The 27,083-nt window shown below is 47.1% G+C and overlaps 1 protein-coding gene across 1 annotated transcript in view; it reads right to left on the reverse strand.

Moving 5' to 3' along the window:
* Window positions 1-211: 211 nt before the first annotated feature.
* Window positions 212-27,083, reverse strand: part of Srp54k (signal recognition particle 54k) — a 30,634-nt gene continuing 3,762 nt past the window's right edge. Inside the window, exons 4-14 of the mRNA XM_089556341.1 lie at window positions 24,981-25,085; window positions 21,454-21,578; window positions 17,928-18,078; window positions 16,356-16,415; window positions 12,167-12,255; window positions 10,242-10,342; window positions 7,991-8,151; window positions 7,799-7,907; window positions 6,882-7,052; window positions 1,986-2,081; window positions 212-1,337 (exon numbers count right to left, since the gene is read on the reverse strand). Coding sequence (XP_089412467.1) covers window positions 1,249-1,337; window positions 1,986-2,081; window positions 6,882-7,052; window positions 7,799-7,907; window positions 7,991-8,151; window positions 10,242-10,342; window positions 12,167-12,255; window positions 16,356-16,415; window positions 17,928-18,078; window positions 21,454-21,578; window positions 24,981-25,085 — 1,257 coding nt within the window. The 3' untranslated portion in view covers window positions 212-1,248. The remainder of the gene's footprint in view (window positions 1,338-1,985; window positions 2,082-6,881; window positions 7,053-7,798; window positions 7,908-7,990; window positions 8,152-10,241; window positions 10,343-12,166; window positions 12,256-16,355; window positions 16,416-17,927; window positions 18,079-21,453; window positions 21,579-24,980; window positions 25,086-27,083) is intronic.

Here is a 27,083-nt window from a genome sequence, read left to right on the forward strand (position 1 = left end):
GCTGATTAAGTATGTTGGAGAGCACCGAGGAAAACCTTCACTTTAAAAGGCATTTTCAGTCCATCTGCTACTCACCCGGCATGCTCCTGGTGCCACAAAAATCTTTCGCCGGAAACTTCTCTGGGGCTCTTTGCAGTGCGAAAGCAGTGGCATACAACACGGCCGATTTCTGAAGGCATGCACTGCTCGAGAAATTGCACGGCACAAAGCATACAGCTTCACCGTGAAGCCTTTATTCTGCCTTTTTTTATAAAGAAATGCATCGTCCTCGCGTCAAAACTTAATTGGATGTGTTCTGTACATTCTCAAGCAAAACAAAAACGAAGAAATCACCATCGCCCTGCTCTTCGTTCACACGTGTCAAAAACACGATCCTGTACAAAAACCTCTTTTCCTATTCCCTGACGCTACAGCAAAAGTGACTTGAGGTAATTGAGAATTAAAAGCCGGCGTCGCAGAAAAACACGCCAGGCCAAAGGCGCAGTGCATAACAGGTGTACTAAATCTTACAACAAACATTGTGAGCACACAATTTTGGGCGATGGAACTGGCCTGCGAGTTTCAAAAGTTCACCTCTCAGTTCATTCAAAACATAAACGGACGACATCGTCGACATTAATGGCCTCCTGTCTGCAGCCAAATCTGCGCTGGAAAACCCAAGCACAAAAAGAGGCCACATTGTTCAGAAAGCAGCTTCCCGTGACGGTGCACTCTATATAGCTCAGAACATGAACAACCGCCGAGCTGACGCAAGTTATGCTTGCTACGACCGCATGAAACACGAAACCGCTTGCACGCCACCCCATCTCTTGCAGGCACTGCAAAAGTACCAACACCAAAAACGTGCAAGCGCTCGTGACATAATTTTCCAATGCTTCATCACAGACCAGACCACCGCTAATTTGAAAGCATGGAAGTATAGAGGCGATTCCATTATCCAAGCGGTGCGTCGCGTCTCGGGAAATGCTGCGGAACGACGTTCAAACGTGAGAAAAAAATTTCACTGTGCACGGGGAGCTCGGAGGCGTGTTGCAGCACAGTTTCAAAGTGGCTCAATTTGAAAGAAAAAAAAAAGACAGTGGGGAAGGGGCAGCACAGTGGGGGAAGTTGTCGCTAGCAGAGAACGATTTAAAACGCCCTCGCCATGGCAGTACCGCCTATTTCGTGGCTGCTTGATGTAGACCTCGCTGCTGTTTCCGTGTCTCTTATAAAAAGAGGTAATTAATTATATACAGGGATGCTGAGAGTTCATTTTCCCATGCTCATGAGGTTGTTGACGTTTCCGCTAGCGGCACCTTGGAGTTGCCTCATCATGTTCTGGAGACCGGAGAATCCACCTGCGTGGGAGAGAGGCGCCAGAAAGGGCATCAGAAAAACACGCGACAACGTTCATGGATTTCGAGTGTGGCTCTCTTGAATGTGCACTTGAAAGCTTGTACTGCACCGTTGCTAAGCTTTGAATAATTTTCCCCAAATAAGAGAGAAACCCTCTACCACACTACCTGCAATCATCCGCAACACCCAGCGTGCTTGGAAACTCTCAGATAAATCGACCGTATTTACTGCAGACTAAGCAACTCAAGTAAATAAAGGTGATGCAATTTCGTTAGAGTGCTTCAATTTCGTTAGAGCTAAGTTTATACGTCACACTTCAAGACAATGTCCACACCATCACCTTGACTGCATGTGGATTGTAAAACAGGAAAATTATGCACAATATTTTTTAGTGTTAAAGTGCGCCTCGCGTGTGCCAGGTCACCATAATGGCTGGGTGGTTTACTGACTGAACTGTGAACACCATATCGAAGATGACGTGGATGATTTGGATGGTTACTATGCTGACGCAGTCTACTGTGCCCTTCATATGAAGGTAGGTACGTGAGGCCTCACAGCACATGTACGCCATGTCTAAATGGTTCAGCAAATCACGCCCCATACACAGCGCGCCCACTGCAGCTCGCAGTCCAGGCCCAAGTCTGACTCACCCATCTGGTGTAGGACGCGGGGGTCCATCATCTTCGCCATCTGCTGGTTCAGCTTGTTCATTTGTGCCTGGTTCACGTTCTTCGCCATGTCGCCGCCTGCAGATGATGTGCGGCAGACAAACCATCAGCCAGCATCCACCGACAAACTTTCAGGCATGAAACATGCCCCGCCGCATCACCTCAAGCTAACAAGCGCGACTTTCCAGTTTCTGAGAACTACTGCAATGCAGTCACCGACCGATATTTTGCACTCGGCAGGACCCGGAAAATGGTTCGAATAATTGAACAGCCCGCAAAATACATGAACTCAAAAAAAAAAAAAAACCTCTCTGCGATAAACAGGCTTTAAAAATGCTTAACTTCAGCACTCCTCATGTTCTGCTCACAAGCGATAAAAAATTCAGGGGGCACTTTGGCTCTCTAAAGTGCCACAAGGCGAAAGCCTATCCTGGAGCACTGTTTGGCATTGACTGCGAGACTGTTTGTGCTGTACTAGTGCTTTATTTGACTACACACTTGAGCTACACATTACAGCTACACACTTTGACTGCTTCTTTAGCACGACTCTCTCTCTGCGCAAAAAAGCTCATTTTGGAGCGTTGTGGACGTGCGGTTCGGTTGTATCCATGGTTGTATGAGTTCGGTTGTATCCATGGCTCTGTTCGCAGTAACGAGGTATGTAATGTGGTCACCCACGGACGCCTTACGCCCCCTGTCGGAGCGGACGACAACTATTTTATTAGTTGTCGTGTGCTCCAAAAGGGGGCGTGAGGCACCTGTGGGTGACCTCATTACTTCGAATCCGCGCACTCTAAAGTCATAACCATTTCGACCAACCGAAAGGCGTGACACCTCTGCTGACAACCTTCTGTCGACAACGATGAGGCATTAAAGGGACAGTGAGGAGAGCTCTAGTGATATTTTTTTTATACCAAAATCCGATATATCGGCATTTCATGGCTTTGTTGCAACTTGGCTGGCAGCGAAAGATGCATTTATTTCTAAGAAATTTGGATTCGAAGTTGAAAAAGTTTTTCCCGCCGCTCTGATTCAAACTTGGGATTCTCTTATGACGACACAGGACTAAGTGACGTGAAACATGACGTGCACATAACGTAACGCAGACTCCGTGATTTCTGGCGGCCAGCAGAGCGGCCTAGCAGCAGCCGAAAAGAAAGCTACCGCCGGCCGCACGTTGAAGGCATCTATCGACTATTGCGGCCGTTGCTACCGTCGCTTCGTTTACGTTTGCACTGGCGTTTTGCCTGCATTACAATGAATCCCATTCTCGAAGTTGTCAACAAAGTTCTCGCAAATAGACACCTTTAGCATAACGTGTACCTTGTTACCGGAGCCCGTCTACCGCCGGTGAGCAGACGCTGATTGGTCCCGATGCTGCAGGCACGTATCCGGCGCGCGTAGCTGCCGGGTACGTGGCGCCATCTGGCGACGTCAAGGAGATTTGCGCATGCACTGGTTGCGCCTCCGTGATTCGTGGAATCTCGTGTCTTAGTGTTGTTCTAGCAACACTGTTTTGCCCTATGACGTCATCACGCTTGTACTTGCGAGTTTGGCCTGTGGTGGCGATACCTGTATTTTGGTTCTTGCTCTTTTCTACGTTACAAGAGCTTTGTTGTCAGTATGAGTGGTGTTTTTGTAATCAGGAGCTGGTATTCTGTCAATACAAGCCAACTTCAATTTCTCCTCAGTGTCCCTCTAAAGGCTTTTGCCTTAATACTAGACCGTATCTGAGCCATAATCACGCTTTTGTCACGTCTGCACCACCTTGCATCATGATACCAGACAGTACGACATGGCCGCAAGTCATGCTCGCGAACACCGAGAGGGGTAACCAACGGGAAGATGAAAGTGGGAGCGAGCGCCTCCAAATGCACACCACCGCAAATGCTGCTGTTCAAGCCGTGGTGGACACTGCAGCTATGCTGTCTTCAGTGCGATCGTGCACTTTTTGAAGGCCATCCCGATGGCAATGAAGAGTGCGCCAATATTTCCAGCGGCAGCGATGAAGAACAAATAGCCAAGCCCATTCAAGCTAGCCCGTCCAACTGACTGTCTAAATCCAAGATGACGCCTTCCACAGTGGCAGAGACAGCTGGTTGTGACAGCGATCGCATCTACATATTAGGCCGAAATAAACAAACTTTCGGTTCAAAAACGACTTTCACAGTTTTGCTGATGTCCATTCTGATCCGAAAAATCGAATTTGCGCACTCCACAGAGTCTGAAGTATCGGTCGTGGAAACCTACATGTTCCTATGAAGCGCGTAATGGTTCCTTAATGAAGTCCGAAGTATCCCACGAGTCCGAATTATTAGGGTCCGAAAAATCGGTCAGCTAGTGTACATGGACCGACACCGCTCAATGAGCATGAGAACCCTCGGCATTTGAATATGAAGTCTGCATCACTACATTTCAGCAGTCCATGTATCCACCAAACACTGCCAGTATAGAAACACCACGAATTATATACACTCAAACCTCACTACATAACAAAACAATTTATAACTAAATGACAGATAGAATGATCGAATGGCTCCCGTAGAAGCCCATGCATCTGAAACCTTATTTTAATGAAAGTGAAATTTTTCTACAAACGGTTTTAGTGGTCTCCAAGCGAATCCCACTGGCCATTTCGTGCTGAGCAGATGGATTTGCAACGATGCTCAACATTTCCGCCTCGGGCAAACTGCCATTACTCCCTCTGTAGAGCCTCTATTTGGGCCCCCATGGTAAGTTTGCTTGGACGATTTGACAGCTTTGGCGCAACGAAATTGTTATGCCGGTGCACCCACCCTTACCAAAACTTGCTACTTTGCCCACTGCTCTATTCTGACCCTCGAGGGTAGCCAGGGTCATTGAAGTTCCCCCCCATTGCACAAGGCCCGTCGGTAGTTTGCTGTGCTTCTAAGGTGACGTGTACGGCATAGTTTCTGTTTTACAGGGTGTGGTTGAATCTTTTGGCAATTTGTCGGCACCTCTCGCATGTTTGATGGTATCTACTTTCCACTCATCTCTGAAGGCCAACATTACCGACAGCAGTAGACAACAAGAGCGCGAGATGATGTTTGGTGACCAGAAGGTAGGCCTAATCGAAGCAGTTGCATCGGGTGCGAAGAAATGCCAGATAGGGAAGTTTATTGACGTAGCTCTGAACACACTGCCTAGAACCCTCGACAACAAAGTAAGTAATAGCTAAAGCCGTCACTCCTGGTGTGAAAGGACCTGGAAAAAAGCTGAGGTCCCCCGACTTCGAAGCATCTGAGAGTCCTTTCCAAATGATTTTTCGTTAGCTTCCAGTACTGCACATGCTCTTTCTCCACACTACACTGCTGTCATGCAGTGAAGTGCGCTCGAGCATCTTGCGGGAAAGCCGACCAAAATAGGTACTCGGGCCAAAATCGCCGCCGTGTGCCCTTTCAAAGCAGCTTGTATCGGCTTCACTGCCTAGAAAATGGGGATGAATACCTCATCGCATCAGCCGCTCATCGTCTCTCTGTCGTGTGCTCACAGCGTACACAGATATGTCAAGATGTTAATCGTTGCTGTCTACATACCATAACCGTATGCACGCTTACGTACGCTAAATGCAGCTATTTTTTCCGGACCATGCACCATTTCTAATATTCTCACTTTTAGAACAGAAGCCCCATGACGTTCAGACTAGTGGCGCCATCTGGTGGTTAAAAAGGGAACCATTGTTGTCAACAAACCTACGTTTCTCTTAGCCTAAAGGGGGCAGAATCGTCACTATAAATAAAAAAATAAAGGTAATTTATTACTCGTACGTTTTCTTATGGGCGACAGAAGACGAAGCGGAAGACCGATGGCCCATTTATGGCCACTGAACGCGCTGAAGAAGGCAGTAACAACGACAAAACCAGTCCAAAGCGAGTTCATGCATCGAAGGACGCCGCCATATCTCGCCGCAGGAGGGTGCCAAGACGTCATGCTCTTCACCCCATGCCGGCCGCAAGGGCTTGGCGCACGCTCATGAAACATCGAAAATAAAACCATCTGCTGAAAAATATGTGCACTGACGAGTAGATTTTGGTGTAATCACATTCCGAGAATCTATTTTCAGCGTTTTTGTTCAATTTTAAGATTTTGCTTCAGTACCCTTTAATACCACAAGACCCAATTCTAGGTGCAGAAATAATTGCAGGCCACGGAAATTAGGGGTGCACTTTGGCAATGCTTACATATGCCGTTAATGCACCCGCTCTTTGGCTGCGTCGAGGGTGCTTGGTGCATGCGCTGAAAGCTCCCTCAGCACACACCAGCAGCATAACTAAATGCTAGCTAGGCCATCCTCAGTTCACCCAGTGCCACGTAAGCCTGTTGCATGTGACAGTTGCAGCCAAGGCCACCTATGGCTGTAATGAACGACCGGCTATGACAAAAAAGATTGTGGGGACCCTTCGACGCTGTTTACGGAGGTCCAGCTGCGCTACAACCAATTAGACATCCCTAGAGGAACACTGACAGGAGTGGTGCAATTTGTGAACATTGCTTCCCAAGCACGAAATATTCCGGACTACTTTTCTTGAGAAGCAAACGTAAGAAAACAGCCCGTGATTCTGGAAAGTGTTCTGGATGTCAAAGCTACGTGGTTGCCTTCCGACTATCTTAGGCAATGCCAGGAGTGAAAGGTCGCGTCTAGGGCATAAAGCCAGCTTCAAAAGCTGAGGCAGCTCCTCGCTACTGAATAAATACTTGCAGATCAGTTTAGGCATAGCAGAACACATACAAACTCGGCGCATTTACGATGCAACCAGACTGTTCCCTCCAGGTGCATTCTGGACTAATCCCTTCAGAAGTGTTCAGAAGTGTTCCCTTCGGATGTGTACACACACTGGGCCAGTATGGGTGACTCACCCTTGAAGAGCCCCTTGATGCCTCCCATCTTCTTGACCATGGCGGCAAACTTGGTGTACTGCGCCAGGAGCTCCTGCACCTCACGGGTGGTGACGCCGGCACCTCGGGCGACCCTCGTGACCCGCCCAGTCTGCCGCGAGAACAGCTTGGCCCCTTCCCGGTGGTCCAACTCTGTCCAGGAGAACAAAGCGAATTCAGGTCTGCACTCGCTGTGGAAGTTTCACGTCAAGTAGATTCTGCTGCGCGATGCTCTTGACACTGACCCTTTTCCTTCGCTCAAGCTTGGGAGAGTGGCTGGAATGCCAAGCCAACCAGCAGAGGTTGACCAAAGAAAAAAATGGCCACGGCATCTCAAAGATTTGAAGCTTACCTGACTTGCTCTAACCTGAATTTATGCCACTGGGGTGAAAAAAAAAAAAAAAGAGGAATGCATCTGAATCTAAGAGAATCTTAGAAAACTGGCAAAAGATGCTTCAGCAAATTAGTGCACAAAGCAAATTTAGCTATGCCCTGAAAAAGCAGCAACAAGTCACGACAGGTGCAGGAGAAAAAAAATTCCGTACAGTACCGATCAAAAACAATACCATTTGTGCCTCTTGCACAGATATTCCCACATAAATTGCAAAAAGTAATCATTTGAGTTCCTCAAAAAAAAAAAAAAAACATACGAACAAAGGGGGCAGGGGTTACTTCCGAATGTTGCAGCATTTACTGCACACCCCACAATGCTTAGAGCCAGTCTAGTAATTCCGCACTGGCCGACAATGTGCCTCCTTCAAATCCTGCCTATGCACTATTTTGTCACCCAGTAACCAGATCCCTCCCTGCCATAGTACCAAGAGTTTACAAGATCTACCCCTCCCCCCCACACCCCGCAACAGACACCAGAAGACATGCGCACAGAGAAAGAGGAATACCTTGGTCATTCATGCTGTCCATGATGGTCATGAGCTTTTTTAGCCTGCCCATGGATTCCTGCTCGTTTCCTTTTGTCATGAAGTCACTGCTGAAGCCTGGAATCATGCCCTGCACAGCGTCCAAACAGCGTGGTCACTTCAAGGACATTCTTGAAACACAAGACAGCACGGTGCCACTGATCGGATGGTTACCATGATCTGGCTGAAGGGCCCCATCTTCATGATGTTCTGGAACTGCTCGTACATGTCCCGCAGGGTGAATTCGCCGTGCTTGAGCTTCTCGATGAGCTCCTCGTTGTCGTCGAGCTTGAGCTCGTTGACCTTGTCGATGAGGCCCTCGATGTCGCCCATGCCTACACAGGGTGGCAGGAAAGCATGAGCGTGCACTCCGGCCCCCTATCAAGCAACTGGAGGCAAAGCTGGAGGAGAGAGGGGGGAGCTGAGGGAAATAACACTGAAAGTGCGCTCAATCTCCCCCACTCTCTGTCTCTCTTTGAGGCCCTTGCTGCACTCATAGCACAGCCCACCATTTGGCCACCAGGGCGAATGAGGGGATCAAAGGCAACTTTTCTATTTTTCGACTTAAGAGTGATGAAATTTGGCAGACTGGATTAAAACAGCATCAGACATTAAGTTCCACAGTGACAGCTTCAGTAGGTTCCCTTTTATCATTGTTTACACGTTGTCCCCAGGTTGCTTGTTTGTGGAAAGCCTAGCATGACACACAAACAGGCTACAGGACTGTAAATGCTTTTAATATTTACTAGGAAGTGTGGTGTACATCAGGACTCTCTTAATTTTTTCAAAATTTCTCTGCTCTTTTTTTTAAAGGGCACCTTCTTTTATGTCTAGAATGTATCAAGCACTAATTACCATGTAACAAAAACATAAGAGCCTAAATGGTAAATCTGAGACTGTCTTGACACAAACCACATTTCCGTGATCACAACAAAATAAACGGGGGAAAAAGCCATTGCTGTGCTATGCTTTCCATGAGCAAGGTATTAAGCTCAAAACAAACTTTTGAGAAAACAAGCCTGAAAGTTCTGAGCCAGCACACACTGTCTATGTGTAGATGCCGACAAATATGTTTATTTGGAGCGCTTAAAGTTCATTTATAGGTGAAATATTTCAGTATAACATAGAAACAGTGTTGCAGGTGCCAAAAAGTGTACTTTTCAAAGATTGATTTTTTGGGCGATTTTTGCGATCTGATCCCCACATCCCCCCCTTAAGGCTGTGAACAACAGGTTAGACCACGCAATCATATTTTCACAACCATGTGTGTATTCTTCTAACTGAGATGACTGTACGCATCAAACGAAAGAGTGCCCCAATGCTTGGAGCCCAACCCAAAAAACTGGGGGGGACACCAAAGCTCCGCCTCTAGGGTATGAAGAAAGAAATAGTTGGGTCATCTAGGCTTAGCAAGAACACATCGTTGGGTCGCCGCCATCATAATCATCATCAGCCATTGCAGGGCAAAGTCCACTCCCATGTCTCTCCAATTAACCCTGTCCTTCGCCAGTTGCGGCCACCTTATCCGCGCAAACTTCCTGATATCATCCGCCCACCTAACTTCCTGCCGTCCCCTGCTACGCTTGCCTTCTCTTGGAATCCACTCCGTCACCCTTAAGGACCAGCGGTCATCTTGCCTTTGCATCACATGCCCTGCCCAAGCCCATTTCTTCCTCTTGATTTCGACCAGGATGTCATTAACACGCGTCTGTTTCCTCACCCACTCCGCCCTCTTCCGATCTCTTAACGTTACACCTATCATTTTCCTTTCCATAGCTCACTGTGTAGTCCTTAGCTTAAGCTGAATCCTTGGGTCACCGTGGGAAGTCCCAACAGGTTTGCGTTTCTCACCAAGGAGGTTACAAACCACTGAACTGCATGTAATACGTTGCTTCCATTATTTACCAGCGCTTTTTGGTTTGCGCGCATATAAAAAAAAATCAAATAAATAAAATTAACACTGCAACATTTACAGTTTAGCATTTCAGTGATGTCAAGACATTTTTTTTTTTCCCCACACGGATTTCTAAGGCCGGGTCATGTCGGCATTCACTCCTCAACGGTGATCACTGAGTCTGTTTTGGTCTCGATGTCATGGTTTCGAGCCAAGTGCCGGGCAAAAAAATGTTCCAGTTTTAAACTATTTTTTCTCTCAGCGATAAATGACCCAATTGTTATTGAACAAACACCAGTGTAGCCAGAAGGAGCCACACAATCAAAATTTACCAAGGACGAAAATTGGATGGAGCTCTCCTCAATGCCCCCTTTAAAAAAACCTGGATCTCAAAACGGGAACAGGTTTTTTAAACGAGAACGTAGTGCAAAAGGCTGAGTACGTGTGCTAATATTTTCGAGACGTTTTGAAGCAAGACCCAGTACACTGCAGAGAAGCACTGGGAAGTGCCAAACACAAGCAGCTCCTCACCCAGCAGTTTGCTGATGAAGGGCTTGACCTTGAACGGCTCAAAGTCGTCTATGTGTTCCCCGGTACCTATGAAGATGATTGGACTGTGCGTGGCTGCCACCCTACACACCACAAGTGCGGGAAAAGTAAAAAGAAGAAGGGAAAGGAGCAAATAAGAAAAGCAGAACAAACAAGTACAACACACAACACTCGAAACAGTGAGGCCCAGAGACATGTTTTCATCCATGATGCTCACAGCATGTACTATATGACACAATGGAACCAGACACTGTTATGCAGAGAAACTAGCTGATACGATCAAAGCCAAAGTTTAGCTCCACCATGTGAATTTCCACTCAGCCACCCCCCCCTCCCCACCCCCAAAAAAATTAAGTTCAAGACAATAATCATGTTCGAATAAGATAGAAAATGCAGGCTGCATGCCTATCACATAGCTTGAAGTGTGGCAAAAACTGGAAGTGTTAAGACATTCTAACATGGCTCAACAGAACTACTTTAATCTGCGCCCACAAAGTTGAAAGTTGATGATGATGATGACCGCGGCCTCGGGCGCCATCCATGGACGGTACTTGCAAGCTCCTGTGCGCGCGTGCGTGAAAGTTGAAAACTTTGAGTTTGAATTTTGTGCAAAAGGTGCTCAACCGGTTCAGAGTGTCTGAAGCTGCGTTATATAAAACAAAGAAAAACAAACTGCCACTTACGAACGCTTGCCTCAAAAGAAAAAAAAAAACACCACCCCCATCCTAAAATCTTTTAACTCATCACCCACGGTTTAGTTTCGTGCCTATAATTACCGTAAAGCTTTGTTACAAGACCCATTCTTCATTCACAGCAAATGTCCGCTATTCCATAACTACAGCGCGACAGATGAGATGAAGAAAAAAGGAACATGCAGGGGCACAACACAGCATCTTCCTTGTTCAGTTTGTTGCGCTGTAGTTATGGAATACCACTGCCAACTACGAACAACTTACCTTGTTTACAGTGTAATCTGTTTCCGGCTTCACTTAACGAGAAGTTATCTAGATCGTGTGTGTCCCCACAACGTAACAGTTTGTCTGTGAATATTGCAATCACACTCGGACATTTCTATTACGCTCAAGACTGTCCTTGACCCAGCATGTCTGATTCTCAACGAGCCTACACAAGTTGGTTCCTTTGCACGTACACACCAACTTTCTGTCAACCCTTCTCTCATTCAACCTTGTGTCTAAATTTAACTTTAAGGTGCAGCACTGAAGAGGAATCTGAACTCGTCTTTTTGCCTCAGGAACTTGATTTACACGTACCCAGCATCCTTAGAAACTTCCATCTATTGCCCTGTGTGGCCTATTTTCCTAATTAAATCGCATTAACGTACGGCTCCCACCTTTTTCTTTTTCTAATTCCCCACATACGGTGGGAGGAGTCAACCAACGCATGGAGTGCCTTTCAGGCAGTCGCGTGGCAACTTTCGCTTTTCTTTTTTTTTCTTTTAGGTTCCTGTGAATAAATAGCTCTAGTCAGGGACTACATAGCTGCAAATTAGGCCCATGGAAATAAAGATACCCATGGACTCCTTGCTTTCGCCGATCACTACGTATCACTCTGCCGATGGCAGAGCGGCAAGCCGCCACGGGACTGGGTGAAAGGTTGGTCGACTCCTCCCACCGTTTGCGGGGAGTTAAAGAAAAGGCAGGAGCTGGACGTTAGTCCGATTTAAATTAGGGAAATTGGCCGCACAGGGCAATAAATCGAAGTTTCCAAGAATGCTCGGAACGTGTAGGTCGAGTTCCCGCTGCAAAAAGACGAGTTCAGAGTCCTCTTCCGTGCACCTTTAACATTCTATCTTGATCAGCTTTCCAAGTGCATTTGGTACTCGCTGACCCCTCTGACTTAGAGCAGCACAGCGAATGAAAAAGAAGCCGACATGGGAGAAAACTCACGCGCTGAGGGCTCCTCCGCCCTTGGCGTGGCCGTCCAGCTTTGTGACAATGACGGCACCGACATCCACTTTCTCCTTGAAGGCACGTGCCTGCAAGGACAGGGGGAAAATGATGGTCGATTTGCGTAGTTAGGCGAAATGCAGGTGCGCTAAGACTTCGGCTTTCACCTCGTTTCCGGGGTTCAGATCCACTGTTTGTGAATAGAAGTTGTTTGGATAGCTTTAATGGGCGGACACTTGTCTTCGAGACCAAAAAATGACCAAAAAAAAGATTTTCAGAAAATGACATTTGTGGAATCCCCAACTATTACTGTCCAACTGTACCAATTTTTTCCTTCAAGAAATCAGCATTTTGACCATAATATTAAATTCAAATCATCATGTGAGCTGAATTCATGCAGGAGCAGACAATTTAGTGGCATGAAAATTGTGGACATCTGGCTGCCTTAGTGTGTCGATATCTCAACATCTAGGACTGATAGAGATGTCATATTGTTGGCTAAGGGAAGCTGAAGGCACAGTGTGTGCAATAATTGAAGCAGATTCGTTCAATCGTACTTCAAAATTTATGATTTCGCAAAGTTTATCAATGCATTTCATTCATGCCTTGAACACTGATATTCAAAGTGCTGTAAAATTACCAATGAGGTTAAAATGAAAAATGGTTTTGATTATTGCACTCTTTGCTCGTCATACTATGTTAGCCATGGATTAAAAATGATTTTTTATTGAGCAGTTTTTTTTGCACCGAGGTACTAATGAATGACTCATTAAAATTGATTATCTTGGTAAGCGACTAATTTATGAGAAAGGTAATTTCATTGCTGAAATCAGCATAAAAAACTGAGCAAGGTGGTGCAGTTTCATCAGGCTTGGACTAAAAATAAGGAAAATAGGTCTAAGACCAGAGTCCCCCCCCTTAATGGGTTAATGCCCATATATGGGTAATTCGTCATTCTCCACTTTACATACATAGATAGATCCCTGGGAGTCCTCGTACAGCTCCTGTCGCAGTGGTGAAGTGATTCACCACTTCCGAGCGATGGCAGGTGCTCCCAGCGGTGGGGCTTCCCCAAGACCCAACCTCTCACAACCAAGCATTAATTGAACTGCCTGCACCTGACACGCTGGGCGGCATGCTCAACATCCGCTGGGCAGGTTGCCAGGTGTTTGGGTGGGTCATTAACTCACGCTTGTTCCCTGGCCCCACTCTGCCCTCTTCCTGTCTCTCTCAGCGTTGCACCTGTCATTCTCCTCCTTTGCACAGCTAGCTCTGCTGTCCTCAACTTAAACCGAACCCTTTCATGGCAGAAGCTGTATTTGGCTTTGTATAAGCTATTTAGGGAGCAGCCACAACGCAGCACAACGCTATTGAGGCTGAAGCTGAGACTGTGAAGCGAGAGTTACTGCACCGTTCCTTTCCTCAAAACTGGCTCGCTGTTCACCCTCTCCCGTCAAATTGAAAGCACATGGCCCCTTTCACCTCCACCGAAATGAGGCCACTGCAGTCAAGTTCGAACCCAGGTATACTCCAACTCAGTAACCAAGTGCTCCAACCACTGAGCCACCGCGCCGAGCGGAGCCCAATGGTACTATGTTGCCAAATTAGCAAACACCATCATTTACAGGTGCCTTACAAAGAGCGGTGGGCTTCCAAAGCCTTACAGCCTCCCCCTGGGAATTGCTACAGGTACGCGCTGTTGCTTTAGCGAGTTCCAAAAAATGCTGTTTGCTTTAAGAGAACGTTCTTGCCGGCGAGTTGGTTCATGATCGAAGAACAAAGAAAAACTACGCACAATGATGAGGACAAAAATCAAAGGAACGAACACAACACCACGCAACACGCTTGGTTCCTGTTTATCACATTACCTACGAAGTTAGTTCTGCCAACTGCGCATTAAGTTTAATGTCACTTACAATAACGGCATTGCAGGATTAGATACAGTGAAAGCTCGTTAATTTGAATTTTCGGACAATTCGAGCTACAGTACTTGGTCCGGCCAAGCTCCATAGAGATCTGTGTATAAAAAAGCCCATTAATTCAAAAGCGAGTCGAGTCAGTTCCGCAACGGATAATTTGAACTACGCGCCGTGCCGCCACGGGTGGGTTGGCACACAGCACGTGGCCAAAAAAAAAAGCAACTCCGCATAGTTAGAGGCTGTGCACGTCCTAAACGGGAACAGAAGATGGAACCAGATAAAACCGTGGAAGAGTGGGTAAAGCCTAAATGGCTCTATATCACGAGCGCGGCTGCCGGGGCAGCCGGCGGTGCCGAAGGGTAGGGGTATTGGCGGCCGCGGTGACGGCTGCCTACCCTCTTTTCGGTGCAACTTCCGAAACTAGCAACTAAACACTCATTAATTCGAGCTCTGCTTATTCGGAAATACGGAGAAGTACTGTCAGCGCGGTCCCAGCCAACGCCCATGACGGCTATGACTTCGGAGGGCGCTACAAATTACGTGTGAAAAATTTTTCTTTGGGAGTGTCATCGATGCTTCCACCCATCAGTCGCCAACAGAAGCACGCGGCTGACCGCAATCATGATGCCAGCTTTTAGCATCGTTCGCTGCAAAAGGCGTTTGCTGCTATCACGCTTCCGATGATTGAGTGGCAGTAGACAGCATACGCCCCAGTCACCCATGGCCCCATAAGGCGAACCTACTGAAAACGAGGCTTGCGCAATCGGACAAGTGCTGGTTGCACTCTGCCAAGTTCGCTTCCCCCCCCCCCCCCTAGCACTAGAGCTAACGTCAAATGTAAACACACTGTGATGTTATCGCTGCGCAGCATCTTGGCGCGCCGCCAAGAAATGTGTTGTGGATCGTGACGGTGCCAAACGGAGGGAAGCGTTAACGACAGACGCTTTTTTTTTTTTTCAAATTCTTAGGCAAAAATCCGGGGTGGGTGGGTTTGTGCGTCCCTTACGCGAGTAGATACAGTACATATACCGAAATGTGAATGGTTTGTCAGTTTTTTTGCGGCCATTCAATAATTCGAACATCGGATAATTCGAACTTTTTTCCTGGTCCCGTGAAGTTCGAATTAACGAGTTTTTACTGTATACGGGGAAACAGCTTGCGCAATTGCAGTGCTGGGAATGTCAGTCGGAGTCAGCCGTGAAGCTCTGAAGAGATGCTGAACGGCGCCACCGCGAGGAAAAGGATAAAGGAGGGAGTGAAAGAAGGAAGAGAGAAAGCGGTGCCACTGTGCCCACCAGAGCACCTCCTTCTCTCTCTCTCTTCTTTCGCTCCCATCTTCCTGCCTGTGCTCCCTGACGGCACTGTTTTGCGTCTTCCCTTTCCTGCCCGTTCTCTTCCCCATGCCAGCTGCGGCTGTGGCTAAGCAGTCCACCACGACATGAGACAGTCACAGTGCCATTTGCTTGCCTCAAAAGATGTAGCTGCGGAGTTCAATGCTGCGTTGATGAGATGCGAAGAAGAGAACTCCGCGATGGACGTTTGCGAAAAGTGTGCACCGTGGGACGCTCATAGATTCGCCATGCCGGCGGAAGTACTACTCTCCATTCCGACGGAAATGTCTAAAGCGTGTCAATATCCGAGCTGAACGTGCAAGACCGCACTGCCAGCGGTGGTGCGGGCTCATAAAGCTGCGAAGCCCAGTGGCCAAATGAGTTCGAAACAGAGAGGCTAAGCCAAGCACCCAAACGTGCTTGAAACAAACAGGCCAAAGCCATGAAGCTATTTGTGTGTCGGGTTGGCTCGTCGTGTGTAAGAAAAAGTCTGCAAATGCGCTTGTAGCAGCATGACCGCACACGGTGCATGCATATGCCAGACCGACCTTACCTGCCGGAAGCACCACTAATTCCAACCAGCTTTCGCTGAATAATGCGCTAAGGTTCTACTCAGCTCTACTAATTTTTTTTACCTATCCTCCACGTTTCCGCAACTACTATATATACTTTCCGCTTAAGGGTACTCGTAAGATGATATTCATGACCCGAGAGCATCTGCCCAATGCATTCACATCAACAGGTAGAGAGAGGTTGAATCGAGAGCCAGCATGAATCTGCAACATGCTAGCTGTTTAAATGGTGCACAACTGCCACACAAACCATTAGAAGGAATGACCATGCCTGATGAATAAGCAGGCACCTCTTTGAGTAGGAGCCGAAAGAGCAGAAAGGGTGAGTTCTGCCGTCACAGACCGAACTCGGAACCAGACAGCTTACCTGAGATTCACAGGCTTGACCAATCGATGCGTCCATGACGAAGATAATGTTGTCTGGGTTCTGCAGAGACACAAAACGGGTGAAGGCAGTTAAAAATCGCTCAGAGATAGAACGACCAGCATGGCTCCCGAACAGGTGTGCCTTCAAGGTTTGCTTTTTAAAAAAATCTTCTTGTGCTTTGTATAACCACCATACCCTGCCCTACCACTGCAGTGACAGACGCGGTGCTACGACCAAACAGGAGACAATTAACATAAAGGTGGTTTTGAACGCTCTACAGTCATTACGTTCCACAGGAGCACACAGAGGGGATGGAGTGGGACAACCCCCACTCTCCGGCTTTTTTTTCTCACATATAGTGCTGCATGCTTTCCTCGAGGCAATGCGTACTGTCAGCCAGAAATCAGGGATAAGCTTGTAATGTCCAATGATGGCACGTCGTACTTAGTGCATTTAATTGCACAACAAATAAAAGCTGCAAAATAACTGGGAAGACTTCACTCACACCAAAAAAAAAAAAAAATGCCTGGGATCCATGACATAACTAACTCCAGGGGCCATGAAACCAATCACCTATTTTGGATTCAACCGACTTTGCCAAAAGTGAATTGCAGGGGGCCAGGACAAGTTACAAGACCGCGGCCAGTTTTTTTCGTTATCATAGATGGCGTTGAACCAAACAGCTGTCAACTGAGTCAACGACAATTTCCACAACTGTGAGAGAGCACACACAGATGCACAGATCACGGCACATTTGACGACTGCTGCCCAAGCTAGTAATGGGGACAAGAACTCCGCAAGATTCTGCTTGCACGCCTTGTCTAACTACCTCATGTGGACTTATATTTATGTCCTTAAACAACGCTGAAAGTGGGCTGACAGTGCCAAGAAGAGAAAGAATAATTCCGTTTAGCATCCTCTGGAGAACTTCCAAGCGACTAGCCAAAGGCAACACTGCCAAGGTTTCTCATATCTCAAACGTTGAAAGACAATGCACCCCAGCACGACCCCCCGCAGACCTAATGCCACCTCCTCTCCACCTCAGTCCGCTGATGCTTGCCACGGATGTACGAGAGCAAAACAGCATAAGCAACAAAATGAGAACAGGCAAAAGAAAGTCAACACAGACAATCTGGTATTCCTCTGCACTGCAAAGGTCATAAATTTTATGTACTATCAGCAGGGAAAGTTTAAGGGTCAAGTGTTCTCAAAAGGAGATTTATTCTAGCCGTGCCACACAACCCAGCCACTTGGTATCGCTACCAGTGGGTCGAGTGTGCACATGCCTTCATACCATCACCCATTTCACGTGACTGGATTATGTGACTACGGCAAAATAAATTGTAAACTTTTGTTGTCAACAGTGCATCAGGTCCATGGGCCTTGTGCAAGAGAAGACTAAATTGCTACTGTCCATAGACAAACAAGAAAACATGCTCCCCACCCCCAGCAAAATGACGAGATCAAAACAAACACAGGTGGCAAAGGAGACACGGTTGAGACAACCGGAGAATCAAAGAGCAGCGTGCAACAGGGCTCGGGATAGGGGGGGGGGGGGGGGGGGGCACTCACGGTGGCATTGGACACTTGCAACATCTCCTCGAAGAGCGAGTCCTCCTGCTTGTGCCGACCACTCGTGTCCACAACGATGATCTCGAAGCCCTCGGCCTTGAACTTCTCCACACCCTCCTGGGCGATCACCACCGGGTCCACCTCTGTGTAGCTGTGTGGCACAGGAAAGAAATAATATATATACATGTGTGTACACCAGCAAATTGTACCCACAAGTGTTTCGTGATGCTACCAAGAGGACATATCAGGCATCGGGTACCCAATTCCTTTTTCCCTAGAGACTGCTGAAGAAGCAGGAAGGCGAGACTGTACCACCAAATCCACATGCACCACATACAAACAAGGCCTCGGAATAATTTTGTTTTTGAATGTACACTGACATAAGACACAACTGCAGCGTTCACATGTAGGTGCTGATTTCCCAATCACTGCACAGGTATGTACATCTTAGATTACTGCAAACAAAGCACCTACTTCATGATGGAAAACACTTCAAAACGGCGCTGCAATAACTTACAGTGCGTGTGCACGTCCACTGCACACAGCACGCACCAATTCTTCAGCGCACCTTCCTGATATCCGGGGTTCACCAGTGCTGCACAGTCAGCCGATGAGCAAACTCAAGCTGCTTTTAAAGCCTGGAAAGCACGCAAGTGACACCGCTTGCCTAGGAATGCTTGCTTTTTGACATAAGGCAACAAGAAGTGCCAAAACTCCCCCCCCCTCCCCTTATTTTTCAGAGGTGCATTTTATCCTGAGGACTGAAGATTTTGAGCACCAGTGTGAACATGAAATTCTGTGTCACAAAAAATTCATGGGGGCGCTTTGTTGACCTAAAGTGCGGTGAGGCAGAAGCCTTAAGCGTGATGGTGCTGCTTGTGTCACTGATGTGTGGCTAAGATGTTAAGCTTTGCCTCTAAGAGTGGAACGCGACAGCGTCTTGAAATGGAGTCCACAGAATGCCATCGCCTGTTCGGCTCTACGCCTTGCTCGTCCGTAAATTGGTTTTTGAGGAAAGGAGATGTATCTGTCTGGCATATTTCGGTGGACACCTGAACCTCCCTGTACCGGGAAGGGAGGAAGATGGGAGGGAACGAAGACACCGTATTCACTAGAGGCGCCTTTGTTCATTCCAAACCATCGAGCTGGCATGGCGGAGTGGATAGCATGCTTGTCTCGCACTCCGGAGGCCCTGGTTCAATTCCCCAACTCGACCAATTTCCTACTAGGTTTTATTTATTTATCTGGTCTGACTAGAAATGTTAATTAGGCTACTTGCTTAATTAAGCAAATAATTAACCTCAGTCCCACTAACTTGGAGCATCACTATACCATCCCTTTAATTGGTTGTATGGTTACTAGCCAAAGTACAATTGGCCCGCTTGAAATTCGCGCACTGTGACCTCACGACCACTTCGACCAATTGAAAAGCGTGACATTTTTTTCGACAACTCCTGCTTACAACGATGAGGCATTAAAGGCTTTCGCCTTAAAAAGTCCCCTCAAACCCGTGCAGCTGCCACTGTAAAACAAAACGATACGGACATCACCCACTGTACAGAGCCGGACTGCCCAGCCAGTTTGTCCCGACTAACGGACATCATCCCCTTCCAACCACAGTAGTAAAATGCAGCAACGCAAAAACCCCACAACTAGCACTGAAGGCACTGCAGCTCCTACGTTCAAGAGTATGCGCTCAACACCAACTGCTCCATTTTTCCACCGCAACTACAAACGTAGACACACTAAAGCAACGAAACACAAGCATAAGAACTTAATTTTTCAACATGAACCATTGTTGAAGCCGCAATCTCTACTCCCGTTTTGCTCTGCTTCAAACAGTAGCAATGTCACGCTGGCCCAATTCAGCATTCTTCCAAACCCTGTCACCTCGCAGGTGCAACAATGTGCACCCAAGCATGCATTCTGAAGCGGCACACCGAACACATGACGGAACGAGAGTACAATACAGGCAGGCACTGCATCACAAATTTACGTGCCCGAACATGTGGCAGCACCAGACCAGATTTCGTCCCGGTTTAAAGGCAGTAATGGCTCCCTAAGCTACAGCCCTTGGACCAACTGACCACAACTTCCAGAACTGGACACAAGAAGAAACACCGACCAAGTTTCTCCACCAACTCAACAACAATAAATTACATTTGGACCCTGGCTTGCATCACGAGTTCACGTGACACATTCTTTTATTCCCCAGAACAATAAATGATTGGAATAACTTTCATCCCCAATTATTCCTCGACACAACTTCAACAGAGAATTTTGTGATGAAGTTGGAAATGTATGCTATGCAATATGAAATTGGCTACTTTGTACAGTTGAACATCGATATAACAAAACATGGATATTACCAATGATTGCCTGTACCAAACTCTAACTGAACATGTTTAACAAACACATGGAACTTTTACTATGTGTATATCGAATGCATTTGGCCATAAAACGGATAAGTTAAACTCCTCAGTGCCAAAGAATGGCAGGCAGAAGGCTTTGCCACACTACACAGGTGACTGATGGTGGTGTGGCAAGCGTTTGCTCCCAGGTTCACACTTTACCTTGCCCCCTTGTTCTAATCTCCCTTTTTGCTGAAAGTGCCGCAGAAGATATGTACAATGGAGTGGAGGATTGGTAGCTGCACAGTTGGCACATGTTTCTACCTCTCGCACGCACTGACAACGCACCAGAAACAGCGGCATGGACGACTGTAGCCTTACAGTAACCACTCTGCGCTCATGTCAGCCGTGAAAAATGGAAATAGCTATCACTCAGATGTACCCTTTTCCACACGACATGGCTGTATTGCACGAAAGCCAACTTAAGCGGCGCACAGCTTTTTGTGGTTTTTGGAATTTTTGCAAGCACCATCGAAAGAGCACTAAAACTTCGGAAAAGGTCTCCCCAATTTTCCAGTGAGGATCACCCAATTTTCAGACCCATCCCATTTTTTCCTAGAAGTATCAATGAATGAAATAATCTAACTAACGACATTGTAACCCAAGGTTCCCTGCGATTATTTGAATCACATCTGTCTTTACATAGCGGGTATTGTATTCCTGTTTTCAGTCATGGTTGTCGTTTTGTGTTGTGCCGCATTTCAGCTGATGCTTGCGTTTGCACATAGTGAGTGACCTCATGCGTCTTCAGTTGTGTGCCACTGCATTTTGTACACTTTGTTTTTTATTTATTTCTGTATCCACCCTGCCAAGGTCTTGGAAACAAGACCGCACTGCCAATAAATAAATAAATCAGTCATTGACTTGTGCTGCTCCTGTGTGCTTTTTGCACAAAATTTTGAATCCCACATTTCGGCTAGAGCGAAGTGTTTTCTTCACCTTTCGCGTCATCTCTATAACAAGGCTTCACTAATCTAAAAACTGCTGTCTTGCACTTTTCCTGTCTGTCTATTGCATTGATTCCAGCCCTGCGACAGCCCGAAAGAGCTCCATTTTGTAAACAAATAAAACAAATCAATCAGCCAGCAACATGGCGAACAAGTTGTTCCACCCACCTCCCGTAAAAGGGAATCCTGGCCTTGGTGGCGTTCTGCTTGAGCTGGTCGAAGGCACCCGCCCGGAAGGTGTCGGCACACACCAGGCACGTCTTCCAGCCTTTCTTCAGGTAGTGGTACGCCAGCTGCAGAGAGGACAAGAGGCTGCTCTGAAGCAAGTGCCACAAACTCTGATGGGGCAACCAACGATGCTAAAAATGCCGTCAAGAACGCTTTCATTTTATCATTCAACCATTGGAACAAAGGAATGCGGGGTTTAGTGGCCCAAATCTGCACACGAGCCATGTGACAGACAATGCAGTGAAAGGCTTCCAATTGTCTTTCGTCGCCTGGGGTTCCTTGTCATGAAATGGTGCTGCACAGCACACGGCTGCTTTAACCCTCCGCCCCCTGTCACGCGCTGCTGCCGTGGCTGGGATTCAATACCGGGATCTTGTGTTCAGTAGCCAAATGTGCCCACTGAGCTGCCACCACTGACACAAGACAAGAACAGAGGACATTTAACTCAACAGAACAGAAAAAAAGAAATCAAGGAGACAACCCAGATAACACTGTGATCAAGGAGCACGGGGGCTTGTGTCGTCCCTTCTTTCTCCTATCCATGCTATTCAGGTTATGAGCTACCAACAAGCACATCTCGACATACGGTGAGCAAAACATTATTGCTGTCTATTAAAGGTTTCCAACTGGTCAGGACGCCGTTTTGTATGAGTGGTGCAGCCAGCAAAGCATGTGCTGCTAACATGGTTCTTGGGTAAATATAAACATTTGCCCACGCATGCAGCACGCTAATAAACATTTAAATAACATAAATATAAATAAATAAATATATCTTTGCCTACGCATATAAATATTGGTGGTCTTTGCACTGTGGAGGCGCACAGACAGAAGCACTCCTAACCCAAAAACATTTAAACGTGCACTCAAGAGGATTCTGAGCTCATCTTTTTACAGCAGGAGCTCGATTTACACACTCTGAGCATTCTTAGAAACTTTGAATTATTTTCTTGAGTAGCTGATTTCCCTATTAAATCGGATTAAATGTTCCGTCTCCAGCCAATTTTTTTTTAACTGACCTCCCGGAGTTGGAGGAGTCAACTAACGCGTGGAGTGCCTTTCAGCAAGTCGCGTGGAGGCTTCACTTTCGCCTTTATTTTGTTGTTTACATTTTCTTGAATAAATATTTTCAGCAGCAGGCAACACAGCTGCAAATCAGGCCCATGGAAATAAAGATATGCGCGGACTCCTTGCTTCTGCAGATCACTCTGCGTGTTACTACGCATCCCTCCACGCGTTGATTGACTCCTCCTACTCTCACAGGTCAGCTTAAAAATAATGGCTGGAGCTGGAACATTTAACCTGATTTAATAGAGAAACTGGCGGTACACGACTATTAATCTGAGTTTCAAAGAATGCTTGGAGCATGCAGATCAGAGTTCCCACGGTAAAAAAACAGAATCTTCTTTAGTAAGTAGATCCGAGTTTCCATGGCAAAAAGGCGAGCTCAGAATCCTCTTTAGTGCATCTTTAACAGCTTGAACACTCGTAGCCTTGACATCCCCTTACTTCATTACAAAAATTTTTGTTGCATAGTGCTCTTTTCAGGGAGCCTTCTCCCAATTAAAGGGATACTGAACCAAACTTTTGGAGCTGCTTTTTTACATGTAAACAAGAGCTTGACTCCTAAAACTGACAAATTCGACAAGCATTTCATCGAAGAAGGCGGATAATACGTTTTTTTTCGCGGTTTATTGCCGTATTGTTGCACCTGGCGGCCGCCTGTGGAAGCTACGACTAGACGTCACTACTCCCACGCGCCCACCGTTACCGCAGGAGCACGATTGCCATCGCTACTCGCGGTTGTCGCCTGCTCATGGCATACACAGATATGTCAATATGTTAATCGATGCTGTCTACATACCATAACCGTATGCACGCTTATGTACGCTAAATGCAGCTATTTTTTCTGGACTTCACGCCATTTCTAACATTTTTAAAACAGAGGCAAGACGATGTTCAGACTAGTGGCGCCATCTGGTGGTTAGGGGGGGAACCATTGTTGTCAACAAACCGACGATCCTCTTAGCCTAAAGGGGGGCAGAATCATCACTCTAAATAAAAAATAAAGCAAATTTATTACTCGTACGTGTTCTTATGGGTGACAGGCGACGAAGCGAAAGGCCGATGGCCCATTTATGGCCACTGAATGCGCTAAAGAAGGCAGTAACAACGACGAAACCAGTCCGAAGCGAGGCTTCATGCATCGAAGGGCGCCGCCATATTTGTCGCCTTAAGAGGGTGCCATGACGTCACGCTCCTCACCTCGCGCCGCCGAGAGGGCTTGGCGTGCGCTCATGAAACGTCGAAAATAAAACCATCCGCTGAAAAATATGTGCAGTGACGACTAGATTTCGGTGTAATCACATTCCGAGAATCTATTTTCAGCGTTTTTGTTCAATTTTAAGATTTTGCTTCAGTATCCCTTTAACATTACGCCATACTGCGGAAATTTCCCAGAATGAGTTCAAACCACTGAAGAAACGCATATTGATGTGAGAGGATAAACAATAAGAAATGTTGAAATCAAGTGCGCCATGTCTGGAAGTTGCTCTCTGGTTTCTACTGTCTTAATAAGCCTTTACGATATTAATGGTGGTTAATGGGAACATGGGAGTGCATAGCCTCACATATTACGGCGCTTTTTTTTAACACGGTCATATCTACGCAGTGCGTGCCTGCGCACTCTCCTTTTCCTTCAAACCGTGATTACGACAGTAATCTGTTTTCACTCAACAACCAACCAGCACATCAAAAAGAAAAAAAAAAAGAAAAATAAACAAAATCTTAAGAGCATGGCTCTATGCAGTGTCATTCAGCCAGGGCCTCTGGAGGGGTATCATCGAAGAACACGAACCGTGTGGACCACAGAAGGGTCCTCAAAGCAAACAGCAAGACATAATGGACGACAGGAAACCACAGAAATGAAAACCCAGATGACAAAAATACAAGGAAAGGGAAAAAATTAAAAGAAAACAAAATACACAAAATAAAAACGCAAAAGAAAGAAAAAAGTGGAGGGGGACCCCGCACAGAAGGAAGGTGGTAAGGAAACCAGATGCAATAAGAAGCACCCAGCACCCACTCAGAGTGCAAGGATATCCAAGAAGGCATAGAAATAAAGAAAAAGAAGCCTGCCATGAGGTAGCAAGGGCTACCAGAACGCCATACTGCACCCAAACAAGACCCCCCCACGGTGGCTCAGTGGTTAGGGCGCTCAGCTGATGAGCCGGAGTTCCCGGGTTCGAACCCGGCCGCATTCCCAAAAGGCTCCTGTGACATTAAAGATCCCCAGGTGGTTCGAAGCCCTCCACTACGGCACCTCTTTCTACCTTCCTCCCTTCCCTGGCAGGGTTCTGGTGTCCACCGAGATACACGAGACAGGTACTGCGTCATTTGCTTTCCTCAAAAAAAACAAATTTTCAATTTTTATTTACACAAACAAACACCCGAGCATGTTGAAAGCCTACCTTAGTGCAGGTGGTGGTCTTGCCGCTACCCTGGAGACCAACAAACATGATGACATTGTTCTTGCCCTTGGTTGGCTGCCAGGCCTTCACACCAGGGTCCACAAGCTGCGTGGCCAGAACACAAAGAGGGCTTCATTGCAATGGCAGTCCGCAACAGCCTTTGGTGCGTTTAATAATGTCACCAGTACTTAGGCCAGGCGTGGATTGCCATTACATGGAAAGGTGACCTAAGCAATCAACAAACATCGTTCCATCACTGATATTGGCCAGGAGTATGCAATCCTCCGATTCCCGGTCTGTTTTAATGGGCCTCGAGAGGTAAGCGTAAAAGATGACATTTTGCACAACTAAGAGCAATCTTTGTGAACCAAATGCTATCAGCACTGCGCGTAAAGATTAAGATCACATGTCATGGGTGCACAATTTTCAGTATATTAGAAGAATTAGAAGAAGTATATTAGAAGGGTTTTCGTGCAGGGCTAATGCATTAAAAAATTCCTTTTTTCCACACACTATTTGCACTATTTACAGATAAGATAAGATAAGAAGTTTATTTAGACAGGTACAAGTGTCTGGGAGAATGGCGAAAAGGCAGTGAGATGCCTGACAAAGCGCCATTCCCCCCCCCCCCCCTCCCAGAAGTTGACACTTGTTCAGACAACGCAGTACGAGCACCAGCACAGCACACAGAGAAAGCTTCAAAGACGACTTTAACGTCTTATTTAAAGAGCACATTATACATGAGAAAAGGCATTCTGAAAAAAAGGAAAACTTCTTTAACATGTTTCTTAAAACGGCATAAAGCACAAGTCTAAGAAATTTAAAGACAAGCAGATATGCACAACAGAGTTTACATCATTCAAAAAAACAAAAACGCTATCAGTCTAAGTTTGCAGTGACAGTAAATAATCAGGGAGAGTGTTCTTAAAAGCAATGGTTGCAGTATTCTCTTCTAACATTTGTCTGATAAAAGGATGTTTGTTTAAGAACTCTGGTATACAATAAGATAGTATTTGGGTACCGTAATTTGTTCGCAGCTTTGTTTTTCTGCATGCATTATTTCGTAAGTTGTGAGAGCGATTTTTCTCGAGGTATTGCTTGGCATGGGCATCCGGAGGGGGGGGGCAAGGGGGCGCGGCTGCACCCCCCTGGAAAATCAACTCACTCGAACCGTGAGTGATGGCCGCACGCCAGGGGCGGTGGTGCGCTCAGCCAAAAGGGTAAAAGCAGCCCCGCTTCCACGCTTTGGGTCACATCTGCGAAATGCCGCGTCCGGGCACGCGTCGTTCCGCCGTTTTCAAACCACGCCATCGTTAGCTCTACTAAAGGGCGACCTGTTGCACACATACAGCGGCACCGGCGAGCATGTGTTTCGAGCCGTCTTGAGATGGGTGTCTGTTTCTTTGATCTCTAGAGAGATAGCGACACGGAGGCAGACAGTGCACAGGGCATCTTGTTTTCGCCTTCGTACGCCGGCCACCGATGAATTCTTCAGGAGGGAAGGACAAATCAGCCGTGTCCACCCCCGCTTTGTCGGGGTGCTCAGTGGCAAGCGGGCGATCAGCCGGCGCCGCCGCCGCTCGCTGTCTCCTCCGATCCTCGGGAGAGCGCAGTTCGGTAGAAGCGCTGCTTTCAGAATCTTCGGCAAAGGGGATTAGCTGCTTTTGTTCACGGCGACGCAGTCTCCAGAGGCGCCCCACACCAGCGTTCCTTACGTCTTCTGCGAAAACCAGCGCCTTTGGTCAACGCAGCCCGATGGCGCCTGCCTGGCTCGCCTGTCCCCTCTGGCTGGGCCTCAAATCACAACAGCGCCCATGTACTGTGCGATGTCAGTGCGTGGTAAAACGACCCAGGTGGTCGACATTATCCGGAACTCTGTACTACTCCGTCCCTCATAGCTGGGGCTCTGAACCCCATAAAAACACAAAAACAAATTTTCCGACCGGAGTGGCGAGTCACGAGTGTCCCTTCCCCTCGGAAGTCGCGCGGCGTTCCTTTCACCCCCAGAGTCCGCATTCGGGGATATTGCGGCAAGCTCTTGCACGTGTGCGCGCCTCTGTGTTTTTAGTGGCCGGTTGTCAACGAAGCTGAGAACAACCAAGA

This window comes from Amblyomma mixtum, chromosome 8 (genome assembly GCF_055824585.1).
Source record: "Amblyomma mixtum isolate Tamu chromosome 8, ASM5582458v1, whole genome shotgun sequence".
NCBI classification, from domain to species: Eukaryota; Metazoa; Arthropoda; class Arachnida; order Ixodida; family Ixodidae; genus Amblyomma; species Amblyomma mixtum.